Below are 20,711 nucleotides of genomic sequence, written 5' to 3'. Positions count from 1 at the left end.
TTTGTCTGCATCCTTGTTTAACCTTGTGGCAGAAGGCAGCCAAGCGTGGAACATTACTGTACCTGCATGCTCTGCTCATGCAGGTTAGGTGTGTTATGTTTTCTTAGAGGAACAGGGCAGAAAGGCTATTGTATCTTCATTTCTCAGTTTCTACATTGAGGTAGAGACAATTAGTGAGTAGAGAAAATCCCAACTGGTCCCAGAGGCAAATAAATTAGTCCAGGGTGCATAAGGAGCTCTGGCCTCAAGAGCAAATGGCACAGGATAGCTTTCATATTTACGTGCTGCCTGCTTGCAGCGGCTGTGCTGTTCCCCATGCTATGTCTAGTTATTAGTCTGAGGAACCTTAAATGATACGGGCCGTAGTTATGTAAGAACACACTACTGATTAAACAGCAAGGTTGACTGTAGGTCAGTACGCCAAGCTTCCTTGGTTGACTTGAACGGATGTAGCCAATGCCTGATGTCTCTTCTGCTCTCCTAATTGTGGAGTAGGATGGGAGGTTTCTTATTTTTACCTCTTGTATGAGGAAAACAAGAGCATGAGAGCTAAATTCTGCAATATCTCTTTTATTGTCTATAACACTAATTCATCCTGAGGACTGGTACCTCTTAGAATACGAGGAATTAAAGAGAAGCCTAGTCTGCAGCATCCTCCTGGGTGTGCTGCTGCCCCCAGAGTCCAGGACAGTAACCCATTTACTGTCTGTTTGTGATCTGTGACAAACTGGAGTAGCCCAGAAAAACTGTGGGTCGCATCTGTCAAAGCAAGGCTTGGAATATATCCATTTCCTGTGAGCAGAAGGTCAAAGAGAAAGAGATTTTTGGCACTGTTTCTCTGCTGTGGAGTTTTTCTTTGTACAAATTTAGCCTGTGATGGAAGGATCTGACAGAATCCGCACTTATCTTGTGCAGGCCAGGTTTTCATGTGGTTGAGCATGTGGGCAGCTGACACTTCTGAACACAGGAATGGATCTTGGAGCTCTGCTGAAATAGCTGTGTGAACAACAATAGCAGCTGCTGCAGCTCTTGGCACAACTATAACAGCTATACTTGCAGCTGCAACAGCAACAGAAAGCAGAGGAAAGCCAGGAACGTTTTCTTGGTGCTGGCTGGGATGCTGTGACTACCTTTATTAGAAGATTCCTTGTTAGAGCAGACAGCTCAGAGAAGAGGGGGCCACCAAGGTGAAGATACCCTCCTTGTTAGATTCCCATCTGTGTAGCGTGCAAAGGCTTAGACTTTACCACAGAGCTACAGAATGCCCTATTATTTTCTTAATGAGTTTATGGAGAAAGGAGAGGAACCTGCTAGCACTGTGTCAGCCTAGGGAACTTGGTGTTGTGGATCATTCAGGTTTGTAAACGGTAAGGCACCATTACAGGCTGGGGATGGACTGGCTGGAAAGCAGCTTTGCAGAGAAGAATCTGAGTGGCTATGAGCCAGCAACGAAGGCCAATGGCACCCTGGACTGCATCAGGAAGAGAACTGCCAGCAGGTTGAGGGAGGCGATCCTTCCCCTCAGCCCTGGCAAGACACTTCTGGAGTGCTAAGTCTAGTGCTGGGCTCCCCAGTACAACAGCCATGGACATCCTGGAGCGAGGCCTGTGACGGGCCATCAAAGATAATTAGGAGACCAGACCATTTGTCATATGAGAGAGGCTGACAGAACTGGGACTGTTTGGTCTTGAGAAGGCTCAGAGATCTTGTCAATGTTTAAAAATACATTATGAGAGGGAGTAAAGAAGACAGAGCTGGACTCTTCTTAGTGGTGTCCAGTGAAAGGACAAGACAAAATGGACACAAACTGAAATAGAAGAAATTCCATTTAGGCGTAAGAAAAATGTTTCAGCTCAAAGGGTGGCCAAACACTGAAACAGCTTGATCTAAGAGGTTGTGGTGTCTCCATGCTTGGAGATACTCAAAATTCAACTGGACAAGGTCCTGAGCAATCTGCTCTGGGCAGGAGGGCTGGACTAGATGATTTCTATAAAGATCCCTGCCAATCTCAACCTTTCTGTAATCCTGTGATATTGCAATCTGATAGCAAAGGGTCATTTTGCTCTCCATCTTGGATAACGATATACTCATTGTTACGCAATGATAGTTTGCAAAAGAACAAGGGAGTAGCGCCCAAGAGGGATGTCTGGTAAATTGGGCAACTAGCTAGGTGGTGGTCATGTATTTCACAAAGTAAATTGGTCTGTGGGACTGAGCTCTCTGAAACACTCTTCCTTCTTGACAGTGAGGCAAGCAGTGGCTGGAATGCTGAGAGCAGTGTGCTAGGATGGGAGACTCAGGAAGAGTCCTGTGGGACCTGTCAATCATTCACCAAAGAAACTTAGAGCAGAAACTCCTCTCCTATGACTGGTGGAAGGAGAAGGGAGCTGCACTGAATACATCTCCATCAAAGGAAAGTAAATGCTAAGCCGGCCTGAGAAGTGTCTCAAACTTGACTTTAAAGTACCTCTGGGAGAAGACTTCTCTGGGAAACAAAAAGAATCCTGGTGGTTGTGTGAGAACTATCGCTTAGCGAGGATTAATTTCAAACTTGGGGGGCAATTCAGTGGGACTGATACCTGTGTTTGGGAGCAGTGTTTGGGAGTAATGGATGATTCCCTAGGACTGGGGTGGTCCTAAGGCCAAATAAAAATGTTTTCAATTTTAACTATTTGAATAGATCACAAGTTGAAGATTAGTCCCTTGCCCGTACAAATGGCACTCTTCCAATGACTTTACACACATACTCCAGTACGGCATACTCCAATGATGTTTTACCACAAGATTTATTAATTTTGGAAATGCAAGGATTAACTGATGTCTGACAGTAACAAAAATGGAATTTATCTTTTAATTCTTTACTTAGTTGATAGCTCCTTCAGGTAATGCTGTGCTGCTCCCTATTCTGGTTGCACAACAGGAGTAAAAGCTTTTCATTTTGGCCTTGTTTCACAGCCTTTGAAGGCTATCTTTTCCTCTGTTATGTGCTTCTTGTGAATCAAAGCTTTAAAATATCTTATAAAGATAAATATGTTATATTTTTAACCATTCTTCTGTTGGCATACAATGTTTCTCTGTAAAGTTATTTTTCAGAATGACTTATGTGGTGCTCTTGCAGTGTACCTGTATATTTGCAAAATGATGGCCCCATCTGCATGTACATTTTAAAGTCTGTGTTTGAAGACTGCAGGAGCTTCTCCATTCCAATCTCTTCCTTTTGAACTGTGTATTGAGCTTCAGGGATGCTCAAGTATTTGCTGGTCAATGATTATTTTTTTTTAAATATTGTACCTTTCTTAAACCTCTTGCTTCTTCCAAGTCTAATCTCCCAAGCCCCAGATGCTGCTTTTCTTAAGGAATAATGGAAGATAGTTTTGTCTCTTTGGTCAGGTTTTGAGCTGCAACTCCCTAGTACAAACATTGATTACATTAGCACAAGTCTGGCAACAATAACCAGTCCTAACAAATTACATAATCTTTATCTACATTAAAATATTTAAGAAAATCAGTCTAGAAATAATTCACAATTTCCTGGATATGTTCACAGCTCCATCTATTTAAAAAATTTATTCTGAGTTTCTCTGTTAGCCTGTCCCCTGCTAAGTGATCTTTTTCTCCCATCCTTCTTCTGAAGAGGTCTTTTGCCATTATTTTGAGTCGTAATTCCATGTTTGGCAAAGAAACTCTGATTATGTGTATAACCTGTGTTAAACCCCTTCTTCCCTAACAAGGGGTGGACAGTAGCTGTTCCTCACTGCTCACATCGTATGTGGAGTCTGTGTCTTAGTATTCTCCATTTTCCACTCCATGTTTCTATCCTCATTTGGGTGACTACAAATGAATTCGGGAATGAGGGAAGCTTAAGAGGAAAACGCATAGAGGAACACAGGTTAGCATTCAGTGAGCTTACACTGTCATTAACTGTTAATTAGCATGTTTTTAGCAATGGAAACACTGAAAGAAGAAACTTGTAGTAGTATTGCCATAGTACCTTAAGAATCTCATAAAGGAACAAGATCCTGCTCTGCTAGATTCTTTAAGTTGGTCTCTAACTCAGCTAAACAAGTGGATTTGAATGGCAGTCTCTTGAACTTGGTTTCCCTTAAATAACCAGATTTGTTGAAAAGCAGCTGTTAACCCTTATTTGGGTCAAGAATAAACAAGAATTTTCAACCATCCTGGTTGGTTCACCATCTCCTGGTGGAGAAAATGGAAAACACTTGTCTTGCTCAGAGCAGGATGTTCTGTGTGAGCATGTCGCATCAAGCATATCTCTAACCCCCGCACATTGGTTTTGGTCTCTCTCTCAGTCACTCAGTTGAGAACCATGCTTCCCAGCTGCTTGCAGGGTGCCTCTGGAGTTGCGTTCCCAAGTCTACCAAGAGCAAAAGTGACCCTGAACATTCTGACCCAACTACTACATTAGTCCTGCTTTGAGTGGTGAGGTGGACCAGACGATGTACAAAAGTTCTTTCCAACCTAAATTATTTTATGATCATGTGAAAAATAAAGATCCTATTCAGTCCCACTGACAATCAAAGAATTGGTAAGAAACAACACACAGATACAGTCAGAATAGGCAAGGAAACAATGGGACAATGTGGCGGTCAGCACCATGAGAGGTGGTTTTAGTTCATCAACCATCTACTCAATACCAATTTTTGGGGTACGTTTTCTAGCAAAAGGGAGGACAGGATTTAAAGAATAATAATGAGACGGCTTGGTGCACTTCTAAGGGAGCTTTTGACCTGCAGGAAGGTCAGCTCGAGGAAAAAGCCTTCCACACAACTTCTTGTGTGAAAATTTTACAAATTATAGGCAGAGTCCAGCACTGAGTTCACGTGGTGTGGAACCTTTGGCAGTGAGAGCGAGAGGTAACCTTCCTCAAAATGAAGAAGGACGTTTTATGTTGGGCCCTAGAGAAAGGTGAGAGTTGGCAGATGGACAGGAGGAGCTAGATGAATGACCTTTGCAAAAGCATTCTTCAGGAGTCTGAATGGATCAAAAATGGTGTTAGTCACTGTCAGGAAACAGTTTCAAGAAAAAACTGTTTAGCTGTGTGGATAGAAAGGAAAAGCTATGCTTTGGAGCTGCTGCACAAGAAAGTTTGCAAGAGAGCTAGTTATATGAAAGAGAGAATGCAGAGAGATATCTAAGAGTAAAGCATCAACCAAGCTTGGAGACAGACGGGTATTGATACTGAGGAGAGAGGTGGGTGCCAAGACAGACTGGAGGAGGATAAAACCATCATGTCTGTTAGCTGCCTGCAGATGCTAAGATTTTAATTTGGATCAGGATTAATGGCTGCAGTAGAAATAAAACAGTGAGTCACAAGATAAATATATATTTATTGACATGATTACCTACAAAGAGAGGGAGTCTTTCATTGAATATGGTAATGATCAAGTCCAAGAGATAGGAGAACTAGAAGATGGTGGTCATGCTAGTGAAGAGAGCAGACTTCAAGGAGTCTGTTGTAGATTGTGATAAAGGCTAACAAAGCTGAAATGGGAATCATAATACTGAGCTTCTCTTAGAAAAGAAACTTTGAAAGAAACCTTGACAAAGCACTTTCAGTGGAGTCCCAGAATGAGAGTATGCAATGGAGCTAAGCAAAGGAAGTCCCCAGTGTTCACTGCAGACTTCAGGGAGCTGAAAGATGAAAGGGAAGTGGAGCAAGGAATGGGATTACACATGGTGTGTAACTACTGTATGATTATATTGCAAGGAGAAAGAAATAAAGGAAAATGAAAAGAAAGGGAAAGGATGAAAATGAACACATGGGAGACCAAATGAGATGAAACCAGTGCGGGTATGGAAGATGGCAAACGACAATTTCACCTCTCAAAGCAATTCATTTACGGTGATGCATTTTTGCAATGTGCAGCCTTCTTCCTTGTATTCACCTAACACTCAATTGTTCTCCTACTAAATACAAAGAAAGGGACCACCTTGATGTCCATTTCTGCAATGCCCATACAGCTTTCCAGACCCAGGTATGACTACAAGAACTTATGCTCTGACTGCAGTTTTATTTTATTTTCTCATCTTTATGCACGTTTATATACAGAGAGTCACAACAGGCTCTCCCAAGTTTGAAGCAGTATTTGTCTTGAGAATAGCAAATCTGGTTTTCCATGGTAAAAAGTACAGTGTGGATGTTAATCTAGCCAAATGACTTTTTAATTTGAGAAGTCAAAAGCAAATTATGATGACATTTTATGACACAGATAAAAAAGACTAAACAACCTTTGCTCCTTTAGAGTAGTGAATTGTTTCCCTGTGAGCATCTCACTCATCCGTTTGAAGTAAACAGTATTTGGGGACATACTATTTGCTCAAAGTATTTTATGATAAGGTGTTGGAATATAACAAATGCCTTAAAAATCATCTCAGTGGGATCAAATGTTGCAGACATTAAGTGAAACCTAATTTTTTTTCTGTTTAACTAATACCATGCATTATATACTTTTCCAGTTAAGGCGGCTAGTCAAAACGTGTTATGTCCACAGGAGAATTCTTTCAGTATAAATCTGCACATATATGGATGCTGAACATTTGATAACATTGATAAGATTGTAATTAACGTTTGGCTTTATGCCGTGATGAGTATAAATGTGTTATGTGTCAGAAGCCAAAGGAATCTCATCTTGAAAGTGGTGCATTTTTCACTAACAGTAAAAATCTGGTCCATGGGTATTAGGGCCGCTTAATAGTGCCTGTGTGCTGGTATTTTCTTTATATTCACACTGTGCAATCGCGGGAAGAGAAAGAAAACAACTACAGACAATACTATATATCATAGAATGGCTAGAGCTGGAAGGGACCTTAAAGATCATCGAGTTCCAACACCCCTGCCATGGGCAGGGACACCTCCCACTAGACCAGGTTGTTCAAAGCCCCATCCAGCCTGGCCTTGAACACCTCCAGGGATGGGGCATCTACAACTTCCCTGGGCAGCCTGTTCCAGTGCTTCACCACCCTCACAGTAAAGAATTTCTTCCTACTATCTAATCGAAATCTCCCCTCTTTCAGTTTAAAACCATTACCCCTCGTCCTATCGCTACATTCCCTGATAAGAGACCCTCCCCATCCCTCCTGTAGGCCCTCTTCAGGTACTGGAAGGCCGTTATAAGGTCTCCCCGGAGCCTTCTCTTCTCCAGGCTATTTGATACTATGTATCAAATTTTCAACAGTGCTCAAATTGTGATTACAATCTCAGGTGGCTCAGAAAAAGTTTTAAGGCTGAGGAAAAAAAAAACAAAAAAACCAAAAATTCCTCTTTTCTCCTTACTGCCATACTTGCACGATCTAGCTGGATCACTACCGCTCCCATCGCTGTGGAGGCCCCATCCCCGGCGCAGGTGCAGGCACTCTGGCTGCTCTGCAGTGCCCCCGCTGGTTACACGTTTCTGCTGCTGCCTTCCCCTTGCTGCCTCCTTACTGCAATTCTCTCTGAAACCTACCTGGGGTTACCACGGGCAGCGCGACGCCCAGCCCAGGGCGGGCCAGAGCCAGGCCGCGGGGACTGCCCGCCCGCCTCAGGGGCCAGCCGCTTCCCCGCAGGGACCTGCGTGCGGGGGATTCGAAAGGAGCCAAAAGACCAAGGAAAAAAACTACAGCCTTTGGGGTGGGGGGAATAAAAAAAAAAAAAAAGAAAGAAAAAGTTATAAAACCACCATTTTCTCCTCTTTTCTGCCGGCGCCCCCTGAAGTAAAGAGGCCGCCGCTCGCGCAGGCTGCCGCGCGCCGAGGGGCGGGGCTCCCCGTCTGGCCTTGCCACCCCCAGCTGAGCCGGGCCGTTCACGCGCGTCGCCGTCCGCCGCGCCCTTCTTTGCCCTGATAGGATGAGCCCGGGTGCGCCTGCGCCACCCCGCCCCTCTGAGGGGCTGACGGGGGTTGTTGTGGAGCGGCGGGGGAAGCACGTGAAGAGCGCAACGTCATCATAAACACTCGTAGGCAACATGGCGGCGCCTCCGAGCGGCAAGGTAACGGGGGGGAGGGTGGGCTGGGCTCGGCCCGGCCCGGGCGGCGATGGCTGCCGGCCTCTTTTCCTGGGGCGGCCTCCTGCTGCGTCTGGTGCTGGGGTCGCGTTGAATGGTGGGAGCCGTGGGAAGGGGCGGCTGGGCCGCTGCGTGTGGCCAGGCGGGGGCCTGTCCTCCCCGAGGGTGCGGGGTCTCCTCACGGGGCCGCGGAGCCCTGCGGAGGTGGGCCGTCCACGCTCCCGGGTGGGCCTGGCGTGGCGAGAAGCCATGGGCCCTCTGTCTAGGGCGCGGCAGGGGGGTCGCGGCTGGCGGGTGGGACTTGGGCCCTGCCCGGGGTGGGTGAGGCGGCACCTCGCAGCGTCTCCCGCCCGGCCCGGAACGCGGGACCCGGCTCTGGTGTAGGAAGAGGCCGCTGTCCGCCGGAGGCGGGCAGCCCCGGGGCCGGTCTGTGTAGAGCAGGCTCTGAGGCTGGACCGGAGGAACGAGACTTGTCCCGGCTACGTGGCCGCTTGTCACTGAGGGGCTCGGAGGCGTTACTGGCCTTTCTGCTGGCCTGCGCGCTGGTGGTGTGCGGGTGCCTGCCCCGGAGTGGATAGAAAGCCTTGTCGGTCGGGTATATTTGGTAACGTAAAGATTTTTTACATGCCGCCGAGCCATGCCCGAGTGTTCCTGAATGAAACAGTAGAGCTTGACAAGGATTCAAATGTCTGTCCTGATTTGAGGTCACAGGAGGAAAGGTTTTGGCAACGATCTCTGCCTCCCTCCTCCCCGAACAACAAACCCGAGTCGAGTCCCTATGGCTTTATCGTAGAAATATTTTTATTCTGTGACTTCATTTTCTGAAAGTGTTACTTTGAACTTCCGGGCTCCTGGACACGTGGATCCTTTATCTAGGATTTAAAATCTCAGTGTAGTGTTTGACTGTATGTAGCCAGGGTTAGAGTGTGATAGTCTTCAGTTTTGGTTTTCCAGCATACGGCAGAAAATTACTATCTCAGCTGAGGAGTGCATTTAGATAGCAGGAAAGTTCAGTAGAGATCTCACTTGTGCCAGTTTACCATATCTGTTTCAACTAGAACTGGTGGAGCAGGCAGTTTGTTCAGCTGAAGTTGTTACAACTTAAAGTTCTTTAGTGCCAAGTGCTGTAAATGTAAAGATAGCCATACTGTCCTCCCAGCTGTTTCTAGCTATGCACATCTGGTTTCTAAGTATACAGAGAAAAGTTACTCTTCTGGTTTTGTCCATTTTAAGCTTAGTCCAGCAGTTTATTGGATGATGGTAAATATTTGAATTTTGCAGCGTTTGGGTTTTTTTTTTTCACATAGGTTTGTATCAGAATCTTCTTCGGGAAGTTTTTCCTGAAAGCAGCTGTATTATCATAGTTTATACGAGAGGTTAAAACTGTTGTGGATTAGTTGTTTGTAAATTTGCTACGTATTTGTTGTTTAAAAAAAAAAAAGTCTGCTAGCTTGCAACTAAATCTCTAAGATGTTGCAAAACTCCGTTTCAGTTATTCCACATCCACAGTACTAATGCAACTTGTTAATGCAAGTTCTAATTCAGTCTCTTTTGATACAGAGGGAAGAAACCAGTAGTTGTGTTTTCTCAAACTTCATGAAGTAGCTGGGCAGTTTGGAAGTTTCACCTGTGCTCAGCAGGAGCAGTTCCATCCTTCTCTAGATCTCCCCACCAGTGTGTTGCACTTCTGCTTGCTTGGATACTGTACTTATTTGATATCTCAATGATTTCATTTAGCAAGCTGAAATACTACCAAAAAAACAACGGTGTGTGCTTATTTTTGGCTGGGTTGCTTTTCTGTTGGTCTAAGTAGCACATTGGATCACAAATTGTTCCTTTGGATGGCAGCAGGATTTTAAAAGGCCTCAAAAACTAGTGAAATTTCACTCCAGGTGGAATAAACACAGTGTAAGTTGGTATAGACCCAACATTCTCACTTAAGGCATTTTGCATTTCAATGTGTTTTCAAGCTATGGGTGTCCTAAATTAATTGCACTTTTATTTCTGGCTGTGCAGGGTTGTAATGAGGTGTTTCAGGTAGATTTCTAAGAGAGTAGTAGGCATTAGTCTGTGGGGTGCTTTAGTCTCACTTGGCAGATCTTATCACGTGAAAGTAATGTATTTTAATTTATGTGTTCTTTTCTGCAAAATATTACACAAAGTAATTCCCATGGAATGCACATGGCAATATATTAAGCAGCTAGGATAGCCTGCATTGTCTCAGCTTTCATGAAATCTTTTTTCAGCAAACCATATAAGGTTGTAGTTTCTATTATATTTTTACCCTGTTTACCTTCCCCCTCTTTTTAACTTTATTTATTTCCCAGACATCATTAATATCAGTGGATTTACAGCTCAGCTATTTCATATTGTCTGTAGTTTCTGCTCCATACATTAGTGGGATATGAATTATAAATTTGGTTACCTCATGTAACTGTACATACACTGCACTTGGATTTTTGTCCTATTTGTGTTTTCTTACTGTTTCATAGCTTGGAAAGTTCTTTTCAGTGTCTTTCTCTATACAGTTAACTCGGTTCCGAAAAACTTAAGTTAATGCTGTTCTGGAGTCACGACTCATTCTTTATTAATGACCATCGGCACTAGAACAGTGCGAGCTTCATTTTTTTGCTCTTTCGTAGAGTTGCCGCTTTTTTCCTGCAAGTAACTTGGCAGAAAGGTCTTTCATTTTTCAGTGCTTTTGACTTTATGCATGAAAGAACGTATATGTTTTTTTCTCTTTTTGTTGCTTAGCAAATAGCAGTTCGTTGTCCTTATTTCAGAGAACCGACTCTGGAAACCTTATAACAGTAAACCATGTTAAGGTAAAAAGTTGTGTATGGGGAGAAGTTCAAACTTCAATTTTATTCTCTTGGTGTATAGGCTACTATTACAGCAGGTCTAAAGACAGGAAGGATTTTTGTTTTAAGCTCTTGGAGTTCAGAGTATTTTCAGCACATGGGCTGTTAGATCTTTCTTACATTACCAATTGGCACATGGGCTGTCACAGAAGTTATTTTTCACTTGCCTGTGCCCTTGCTCGTCAAGTTAAAGCTTCAGAGCTTTAACTGACCAAACATCTGAGTTTCAGATCTAAGCTCAGATGTTTGGCCAGTTCAGCAACTAGAAGTGTTCGAGTGGCACCGTAGCTACTACTAAACAATGTTGTAAATGCGGTAGTATTAGGGGGTGGGATGTGTGCTTGCTGTTGAGTTTTGTGTGTTTGTTTTTGTTTTATAATAACCAGGACCAGCAAAAGAGATTTGAAATACAGTCTGTTAAAATTGGCTTTGCATCCTTCAGGTAGTTTGTTGGCAGATATATACATCTAAAATAATCCACTGTGTATTCTGTGGTGGAGGCAGTGTCTTGCTGCACTTTCTACTAGTTAAATTTGGGGGCACAGAGACTCCTATACTATGCATTGTCGCACCATTTTATTAAGCGCTTGATTTAAAATATTCATTATAACTTTTTTAGCCTTTATCCTTTGCTATATACAGAATCATAATCCTTTCTGAATATTTTGAACTTCATAGGTTTTCTTTGTGAACAGGAGCCTTTACCTGTCTTTGCCTCTTTTGAATTTAGTTAAGGTTTCATTATGCTTGGATGTGAAGCAGTTCACTGATAATTCTGAAATTTCTGTATTTTCTTTCTGTTTTCTGTTCATTAGATTTGTCTTGCAGAGGTGTTCACAGTATAAATAGTCTGTTACCACCTCAAGCTCTTACTCTCGGTACGCTGAATAGACTTGTATTTCCACTGATGTTGCATAAGTAGCAGAAATACTTTGTGGTTCAAGAAATCTTCAGTGCACATAAGGCAGACGTGAAAAACTTACTGTTGTGAAGCAGGAGACCTTTCTTACGATATGTGGTTTGCGTTGCGCGCTTTCTCATATTTGTCATAATATGACCAATATATGAGGGATTGTTTTTCTCCTGCTTAGAAACATGGTGTTTGTAAGACTTCTAGTCTTTTAAGACTAGCAGGTGGTGAAATTTTACTGTCTTAAGAAGGTTGAGCCATAGAGTCAGCAAACAAAAGACATATAAGGGTATGGTTCTATACTTTTATTAAAAATTAAATGCCAGAAGTTGTAGGATATCATCAGTGGAGCAGAAGGTCATGTTGGTCAAGTAATGTTAGTTTGACACTCTGCAGAGCACTCAAATGTGCTGGCATCTGGTCATTGAAAGCAGATTATTGATGCAGTAGGTACTTTGTCATGCCAAGTCACAGTTTAGCAGTGCATGTGTGAATAAGCTCTGGGGAAATCTCAGCTATCCCAAAGAGGGAGATGGAAATAAAAGCAGCATAATGCAGATTTGTTAATTGGGTTATGTTTCTTCTAACTTAAAGCACAGCTCTAAACTAATATACTTTCTTTTGTGGATGCAAGATCTCTCAGGGCAACAATTGCCTGAATTGAGTTTATTTTATTGGCCTGCAGTTGTTTCCTTACCGTGTTGCATCTTTTGTTCTGTTTACCTTGTGTCAGAATCTGAAAATAAGATGCCGTGCAGCTGCTGTATCTGTTGTTAACGTTTGCAGACCAGACACATTTTTCCTTAATTTGTAGTCTGTGGAGCATTCAGACTTTCTTACTTGGTCACTTTCTTGTGAGCACGCCTGCTTGCTGCTTCAACTGTTAAATTTACAGCAAGCTCCTTTACCTGATTCTTTAATACTAGGCAAAAATGAAGTAACTGCTATTGAAAAATTGTTAGAATCAGGATTTGCACAGTGCCATAATTACTTTATGACCCCAGAGCAGTGGCTGATTCACTGTCTAAGTGCTGCAAACTGCATCTGTCATGAGAACCTGGATGGCATCTTGGCAGAGCAGTGTTGGCCCTGAGCTGTACTCTCTGGCAGAGAAGGAGAGTCAGTTGGATAAGAAGACGGGGAGAGAGTATGGAGTGTCTGAAAGATGGGACTAGTTAACCAGCTGGGACGGTTGCAGTGCTTCTCCATTCTCTGAGATGTCCTGCTTTTGGCAGGTTGTTGGTGTGTGACAGGGTTAAGTATACGGTATGAATGTGTGGCAGGAAGAGTATATGGTATGAATGATCAGTGCACGTGACATCAGCTAGTACGTAGGTGCCCAGCACAGGTAGGGTGGGAAATATGGGTGAGGAGGGCAGGACCATTTTGTTCCATGGCAGCCCTAGATCCTAGTTTTCCTTTTTTATTGCCAGACCTCACTGTCTTTGGTTGCAGTGTTGTCATCTCTCACTAGCTGGTAGCACAGGGCCGTAAATTGCCATCAAATGGCAAACATTTAATCCCAAAACTTTGCTTGTGTTTTGGCATATGTTGTAGTTGTTGATGTGGTATGCTGAAGGCCTTCTGCTCATGTATGTCCCTGGCAATAACAAGCTACAAACATCGCCTGTTGACTGCTTATTGTAAACAGCATAATAAACTGGAGATAACAAATTGTCTATGCTATGTCCTTATGGTATTAAGAATGATACCATTTATTTCTCAGAAAATGTTACTGGGACAACATTGGGACTGTATAATTGTCTGCAGGACACGGAATATAAATACTTGAACAGCTTTCCAGTACCTTAACTAGCGTATGCCATGACGTGTGAACTGAGCCTGTGTCCTGCTGTTTCCCTCTGCTTTTTATGATAGATGGGTAGACAAGTATTCCTTTGTGAAAATTCCCTGAATTTTGCGCTGTGACTCCCTGTTTTTATAGACACTCTGTTGGTATATGAGATGGAATATCTGTGGCCCCTGTGCAGCACAGTGCTTTTAATGACTGATTAGAATGAATTGTGAGTTTGCCTTTGACTTCCGTATGGGAAAATAACCCAACAGGTCAAGGTAGCTTAGCATCGTTTGGAAACTGTTGCTTTTTGGTAGGATTCTTAATCAAATAGGCAAGTTTTAATTCTGTAGAAATGGAAAAATAAATGTGGTTTAAGTCATTCCTTCGGACTGCAAGTATGGACTTGCTTGATAAGGAGGAAAGATGTATGAACATGAGTTTCTCAGGTACATGTTATTTCAAACTTGATATTTTGAGATTATTAAAAATTAATACTTGAATCATACAAACTTTTTTCCTCTACTTTTTCTGCATTTTTTTTGGTAGAAATAAGTTGCCAACTGAGTGCTTTTACAGTGATAAGTTTCCTCAGGTAGTCATGCTTATGATTTGAAGCATTTGAGAAACTTAAGGATACTGTAAAATAATTTCCAGATAAATCTGGAAACTGTTTTGCATAGAACTAGCTTTAAGCTAGTAAGATGTCCGAAAACCTTTGAGTAATTCTGGTATGTGTACAGCTACAAGACAGAATGAAAATTTGTTTGAAATCAAGTAGTTCTCAAAGTTGTTTCGCTCCTGTCACATTACATCTTCATTTGCTTTGGTTGTGTTGGTGTGTGCTTTTGACAAACAATTATTTTCTCTTTTCATTTGTGTTTTATTGTGAGACAAGCAGGGTCTGGCTTTTGTGTATGTAGTAACATTTAAACCTGAGGAACGTGCATCTCTGTGGACAGCTCAACAAATGTTTGCAAATAGATAGTAGAAGAAAACAAAACTCCTGCTGTTTAAATCTGTAGTTAGGCCTTTAACGGCTGAGCAGCTTTTTTGGCCTCAAGCATCTAAGCAACATATGCTGCTTTTCTTCCCTGGGGTTCTGTTTCCATGACCAGCCAGTTGACTGTGCAGAGCACAGGTTTCTTACTGGCTGGATGGGTGGAAGGGCTGTAATATTAGGGTGAGGAATATCTTTGGGTTTTGATTAAAATCCTAGGGGCATATTGACTTATTTAATCACCTGTAGTGTACACTTATTAACATGAACTTGTCTTTTTTCATGATGGGCTTATTAATATTGTGTAGAGTTAGAGGAAGAGGGATGTCTCTAATCATATGAAAAGAAAGAAAATGAAAGATTGATCTTGGCTCCACCTACTTCTTACCTTTGAAAATAAGGCCATGATGAAATATGTAAAATAATGAATAGTACAAAAATAAGGTGAGCCAGTAGCTTGTTTTTGTCTCATAATACAAGAAGCATAATCAACTAACTGAACATGTGACGTTCTTAAACCCTTGAATTCTTTCCACACGGTGAATAATGAGGCCTTTCTAGGTCACACACCTCTGTCACTAAAGCCAAAAAGTTAACAAGATTTAAGGAAGATCATGTTACTTTGCTATGCAGGGGTTGTTGATAGGTAATACTGATGCAAGTTTTGGTAGGTTTGGGGGATTGTAGTTACTTTTAACTGCTAATAAGGGAGCAATGGGCTCGTTATCCTGCTGTGCTCGTATCTAGCTCCTTCTGCTGTCTCCATACGTACCAGGATCTCACTACACAGATTTTGCGTGCACGCCTTTCACAAGTCCTTAGTATTTTAGTGATGCCTCTAATTGTACTCCAACATTTGCTGTCTGTTCTCCCACATCTTATTTCAAGATAATAATTTTATGTGTTCTGCTGTAACCTGCTGTTTAGGCAAGCAGCAGCATATGCTGCTATTGCCTGGTTTTCAAATGTCTTGTTTTCCATGTGTGCTGACGGACCAGACATTTTCCTGATTGTTGGGCTGTGGAGGCACTGAGCAAATACCTTTGTGGGCCACATGGTGTGTGGGGTTCAGCTACGCAGTGTTACAGTAGTTGCCTACCAATGGATTGGTTTTTATTCAAATCCAACTACTGGTATACTGTCTTTCAACCTGATACTTTCCTTAGTATTTATTACTTGTATGTGTAATTTAAGGTTACTTTCCTTCTTTGAATTGAGTAGTAGCTGCTTGCCAGTGCTACAATACCAGAAAACAACAGTGTTTCACTTCCACAAAAATCAAAGTTTGGTGTGTTAGGGACTTTTCACTCTTCTTTTAGAGAGTTGTTGAAAATGGAACCCGTTTATGTTGTTTATAGAGCTTTTAAGAGTATGTATAGCATGTAGCTTTGAAGAGCCAGATGAATTTTGACAGCCAAGAATTCTCAGATATTTCTTTTTTAGGAGCATGATCAGAATGCTGTGAACAGTTTTGTAAATGCTTAAATGCAAAAGTTACATTGGCAGCGTGTACTCCTACAAGCCTCTCTTATCTGACTGTCACATTCTACCTTTGAAATGGAACTTTTGCCATTCACCCTGAATGTAGGATTAGACCATTATTTAATCTAAGGCTGCAGTTTTGGTGGAGTTCATCCATTTTTTAATTTAAATTAAGGCTATAATTTCAATATGCTTAAATGGCTAGTGGGGGAAAGGCAGACTACTTGAGAAAGCTTTTTAATATTTTCAAAGCTGTGTAGTATTTCCATGTGAACCTCTGCCTGCTGATTTAAAAAATACTAGGTATTGAAAGCATTTTTTGTGATTTACTGGTGAGGTAATAGTAGTCAGTGTATTACTTAGAGTAAATTTAACAGGTTCCATTTTCTGTTGTTTCTTGATTTACATGAGTGGAGGACTCAGATCTTGGGGATGAGGAGGAAGGAACGGTAACAAAACTCCTGAAAAGGCAGAGCTACTCGTTTCCATTTATACAGTTGAGTCAAAATGATAATGAGTATCACAGGAGAGAGACACAATTTTAAAATCTTGTTTTTATTGTGTTACCCACTTTGTTATAGGTTGTATATGAGCAAGAAGGAGTTTTCATACATTCATCCTGTGGAAAAAATGATGACCAGGACAGCTTAATACCAGGAGTATTACGTGTCATAGAAAAGGTATTTGCATAATACAGTTATGGAAACTTCGTATGCTTGTTGATGAAGCACGTAACGTGTTTGGCAAATCTTAAATGTCTTAAGTATAGGATTTCATAAATGAACAAATGTCACATAATGGTTGACATTGCATCATTTTTATATATCTGTGTGTTGCACTATAGTCATACTGTGAGTGAATAGAGATATGTACTTTCTCGTGTAGTGTTGAATTTTTTAATGATTGTATTGTAGGAAAATGAAGTAATAGTAGACTGGAGACCCTTGGATGATACTTTGGATACTTCTAATATCCTCTGTGCTGGAAAGGTATGCTTGTTAGTTATGTGTTCTTCATTCTGTTTCTCCAGAGATTTTATTTTGTGTTAACTTATGCGTAGATGATCTCATAACTGGAAGCAAAAATCTATTGATGTGATTATCATTGGTATTAATAGCTACAAGTAGGAATTGTATTTGTGGACTGCAGCCCAGTTAAGGTTATTGGGATATATGTGTAGGTGACTGTATTTAGTTTTCACTTGGTTCATATATAAAATAAAGGGGACAATCTGTATGAATAGTAAGCGTATCACGGTCACTGGTCGCCTTGGATCTACTGTGTTGTAGTCTGATGATTCACTCTTCGTAATTAGACTCAAAACAAAGAGGTACTGTTCTAATGCAAAATAAAAATAGAAGTCTGTGTAAGTTCCAAGATGCAGTGGTATGTGGTATTTAAGCAGTATTAAAAGGATGTGAGTAAAGAAGAAGAAATATTTAAGTTTTACATTTAAATAAAAAGTTTATGTTGGTAGAGTCTGCAGGAGAGGCTAGGATATTTTAGTACCATGTTGAATTTATTAAGTAAAACCTCTTTTATAAGTCTTAAGTCAAAATTTCCTGAATTGAACTGTATCATGTTTCTTAGGATTTTAATACTACAGATTCTTTTAATCTGTGAAAATGAAGATGCTTATTCTTGTTGAATCTGAGAAACTAGCTCAACTTTCATGCCTTGTTTTTTGATAGTCACTTTTTTTTCCCCCTGTCAGGATTCCAGTTCTGTTGTGGAGTGGACTCAAACTCCTAAAGAAAAATGTTCCCGAGGAGCAGACCGTCCAAGTAGTTATGAAGCAGAATGGGACATGGTCACCACAGTCTCTTTTAAAAAGAAGCATCATTCAAATGGAGGTACATAAAAAAATAAGTGTGGGAGTTTTGTTTTTTCTTTATGGTAACTTGTAACTGAAGAATTGCCTTTTACAGACAGTAAAATGAATTTTATTAGGAATTGAAAAGCTGAGAGTTGTTTGTGGTAAGAAGTGAATCTCTGGGTGTGGAATAAAAATTCACAATAGAATAGTTGCCATCTGCCTCCAATCTAATTTTTTCTTTAAATTGCTGGAGAATTGTATTGAAAATAAATGTTAAATCTAACTTCTTGCTGTGACGATCATTAGATGATGTAGCAGTTCTATCTGTTTTGGGCTCTTGCATTCTTTCAAACAAACGGAATTGGAACTAGATGCCGTATTAGAAAGGAAAATGAAAAAATAAGCAATTTACTACTCAAATGCTTTTCCATACTGCAACAGCAGGGGGAGATGAAATGTACAGTTATGTGGTACATGGGTCTTTTTATAGCATCTCTTTTACTTTAACAAAATAATTTTATAGCTACACCTTTTTTGATATAGTGTCTCAGTAGATATGTTGTAAAAAAGAAAAAAAAGAGTGGGGGGGGGGGAAAGGACAGTGATTCTCAAGTAATTTTTTTTCTCTGATTCTCCTGTGGTATTTTTCTTTATAATACTTGTTTTCCCCATATTATTTCTTAGTCTATAACTGGGAATCATTGTGCTTGTTTCACCATATCTGGGATGGTTTTAAAAGTCATTTATGTCATGTATGAGTGCAGGGTTTCGACTTAAAATTATGAATGTTTTTTTGGGGTAAAGCCACAGTCCTTGCTCCCAGAATACTGTGTTTGAGAGGAGCTTTTAGTGCTAGCACCATATAAAGCTAACACCAGCATCTGGCATAGGATGGTCTGTTACGTTGCTGCTTTGTATTGGGTTTTTTTTTTTATCTTTAGGCATCCGAGTACATCTTCATCCAAGCAGGTGTCAGTGAGCACTACTGACTTGGATTATGGTTTTGTCACTTCTTGCTTATTTCCAGTTGCCCTAATTTGATAGGGGCAGGCCAGGGGGTTTGCCAGATTCCCTCTAGGCATGCTGGAAAATTTGTGTCCTCTGGTAAAGTAATATTTAATCCTTTCTCGTTAAATGTATATAGTCTTGCACAGAGTGTATATACATGCTGTATACATGGGAGAGAGGGGTGAGTGGGGAGATTTTCAATTCCTTCTCCCTTACTTTGGTAGTAGTCTTACAATACGTGACTAATACTGTGTGCAATACATAGCATACAGTATTGTAATGTATATCACATTTAGTTTAGTAGTTCCTGGTGGAGATGCTGGTGGGATTCAGCTTGCTGCTGGAACTTAATACAGCAGTTGTACGTTTAACTCCTGGATCACTTTGTAAACTGTAGGGACAGCTTTAGGGGAGCAGTCTGAAGCACTTGCTCAGTATTGTAGAAGCCTTTAGAAGGCGAGGGGCACAAAGAGAAATCCAAAAATAACAGTTACAGTAGTTACAGGATACATTTTATTATCAGAACCAATGCTGGGTTTTGGGTTTGGGATTGTTTTTTAGGAACAGTGACAAATATCATGCATTTGTAACTTCTAAAACTGGAAGTCAAACTAAAATTATGTGATGGTTTTGTTTTTAAGATGTTACAGCTCATGCAAATGGAGAAAGCAAGTGGTCGTTCCTGTTCAGTTTGGCAGATCTGAAATCAATCAAACAAAACAAAGAAGGCATGGGATGGTCTTATTTAGTGTTCTGTCTGAAGGATGATGTGAAGCTTCCAGCTCTTCACTTTCATCATGGAGATAGCAAGCTATTGATTAAATGCCTTGAAAAGCATGTTGTGCTCAATGAGTAAGTATCAGACAACCCTTAGTTCTGATTTAAATATGGATTACTGGTTTATTTTTTTAATTTTGTAATTAATTTCAGATTAATGTTGAATGGTGTATTTTCTCTTCCCTTTTTTATTAGTAGAAGCAATTTTCAAGGTGACGGAAATGGTAATTTCACATATGCATTCAGAATGTAGGCTGAAGTTTTAAAATTGTTGGATCAATTTATGAACTTGTTTAGAATCTGTTGAAGAGTTATTAGCTCCATAATACTCCAGTAGCACCCTCTAGTGGGTACAGAGGCTTCTCATGAACACTCAGTGTAGAGTTAAATCCTTCTTCATGAACCACTTCTATTAAATGGGATAATCTGTGTTAAAATCTGAGATCTTCTACTTTATGTGAAATACCTGAGTATTGACATCAGTGTGTGAGGTAACTTATAGTACTGTCAACTAAATCAATTTGTATATAAAAGTTTTCTCCTGGAATTCTGTTCCTCTGTAATTTCTTGCTGTGGGGAGTGTTTCACACTTAATCTTTATTCTTCAGATCAACTTTCTGAATGTAAACATAGTGAGGCCCTATCATGGTGTTAAATACTTGGCTTTTGTTATGTATTTATATTGTGTTATATATTTTGCGTTACCTCTAAGTTTGTCACTTGGATAAAAGCCTTTTTGATTGGCGTAGCATAAATGCAGAATAAAATAAAATGTTTCGCTCTCACCATGTAGGCATAAGTATAATTTAAGAAGGCAATGGGGTAAATAAGAGTAGGTAGAGCATAAAGTATAACAGATACACCTGTTACAGGTGTAACATCAGTGTAACAGGTATTCTGTTCTCAGAAGTGTTTTGTTATCACTTGGAACATAATATTTGGGTGACAGATTTGAAGGTGGATAGCAAAATGGCTGTGGGAATCCTCACAGAGGGCTCTTCTCATGTTGGTAGCATCAATGAGGTCAGGTTTGCCTTTGACAAGCAGGGATGGCTGTTGC

The 20,711-nt window shown here is 40.9% G+C and overlaps 1 protein-coding gene across 5 annotated transcripts in view; it reads left to right on the top strand.

Annotated features, from left to right (window-relative positions):
• The first annotated feature begins 7,905 nt into the window (after positions 1–7,905).
• TBC1D15 (TBC1 domain family member 15) overlaps positions 7,906–20,711 on the top strand; it is a 36,858-nt gene continuing 24,052 nt past the window's right edge. For 2 of the 5 annotated variants that reach the window (XM_074162731.1, XM_074162741.1), the window contains exons 1-4: positions 16,638–16,730; positions 16,965–17,039; positions 17,765–17,903; positions 19,516–19,726. In XM_074162731.1, the coding sequence (XP_074018832.1) occupies positions 17,858–17,903; positions 19,516–19,726 (257 nt within the window). In that variant the 5' untranslated portion in view covers positions 16,638–16,730; positions 16,965–17,039; positions 17,765–17,857. Of the gene's footprint in view, positions 7,988–11,701; positions 11,782–12,255; positions 12,263–16,631; positions 16,731–16,964; positions 17,040–17,764; positions 17,904–19,515; positions 19,727–20,711 lie in introns of those variants that run through there. The other 3 variants (XM_074162722.1, XM_074162713.1, XM_074162749.1) reach the window with 3 other exon arrangements.

The sequence above is a fragment of the Numenius arquata genome, chromosome 2 (assembly GCF_964106895.1).
Source record: "Numenius arquata chromosome 2, bNumArq3.hap1.1, whole genome shotgun sequence".
NCBI classification, from domain to species: Eukaryota; Metazoa; Chordata; class Aves; order Charadriiformes; family Scolopacidae; genus Numenius; species Numenius arquata.
Note: the sequence above shows the minus strand (reverse complement) of the source record. Positions and strands in the feature narration are given on the sequence as shown.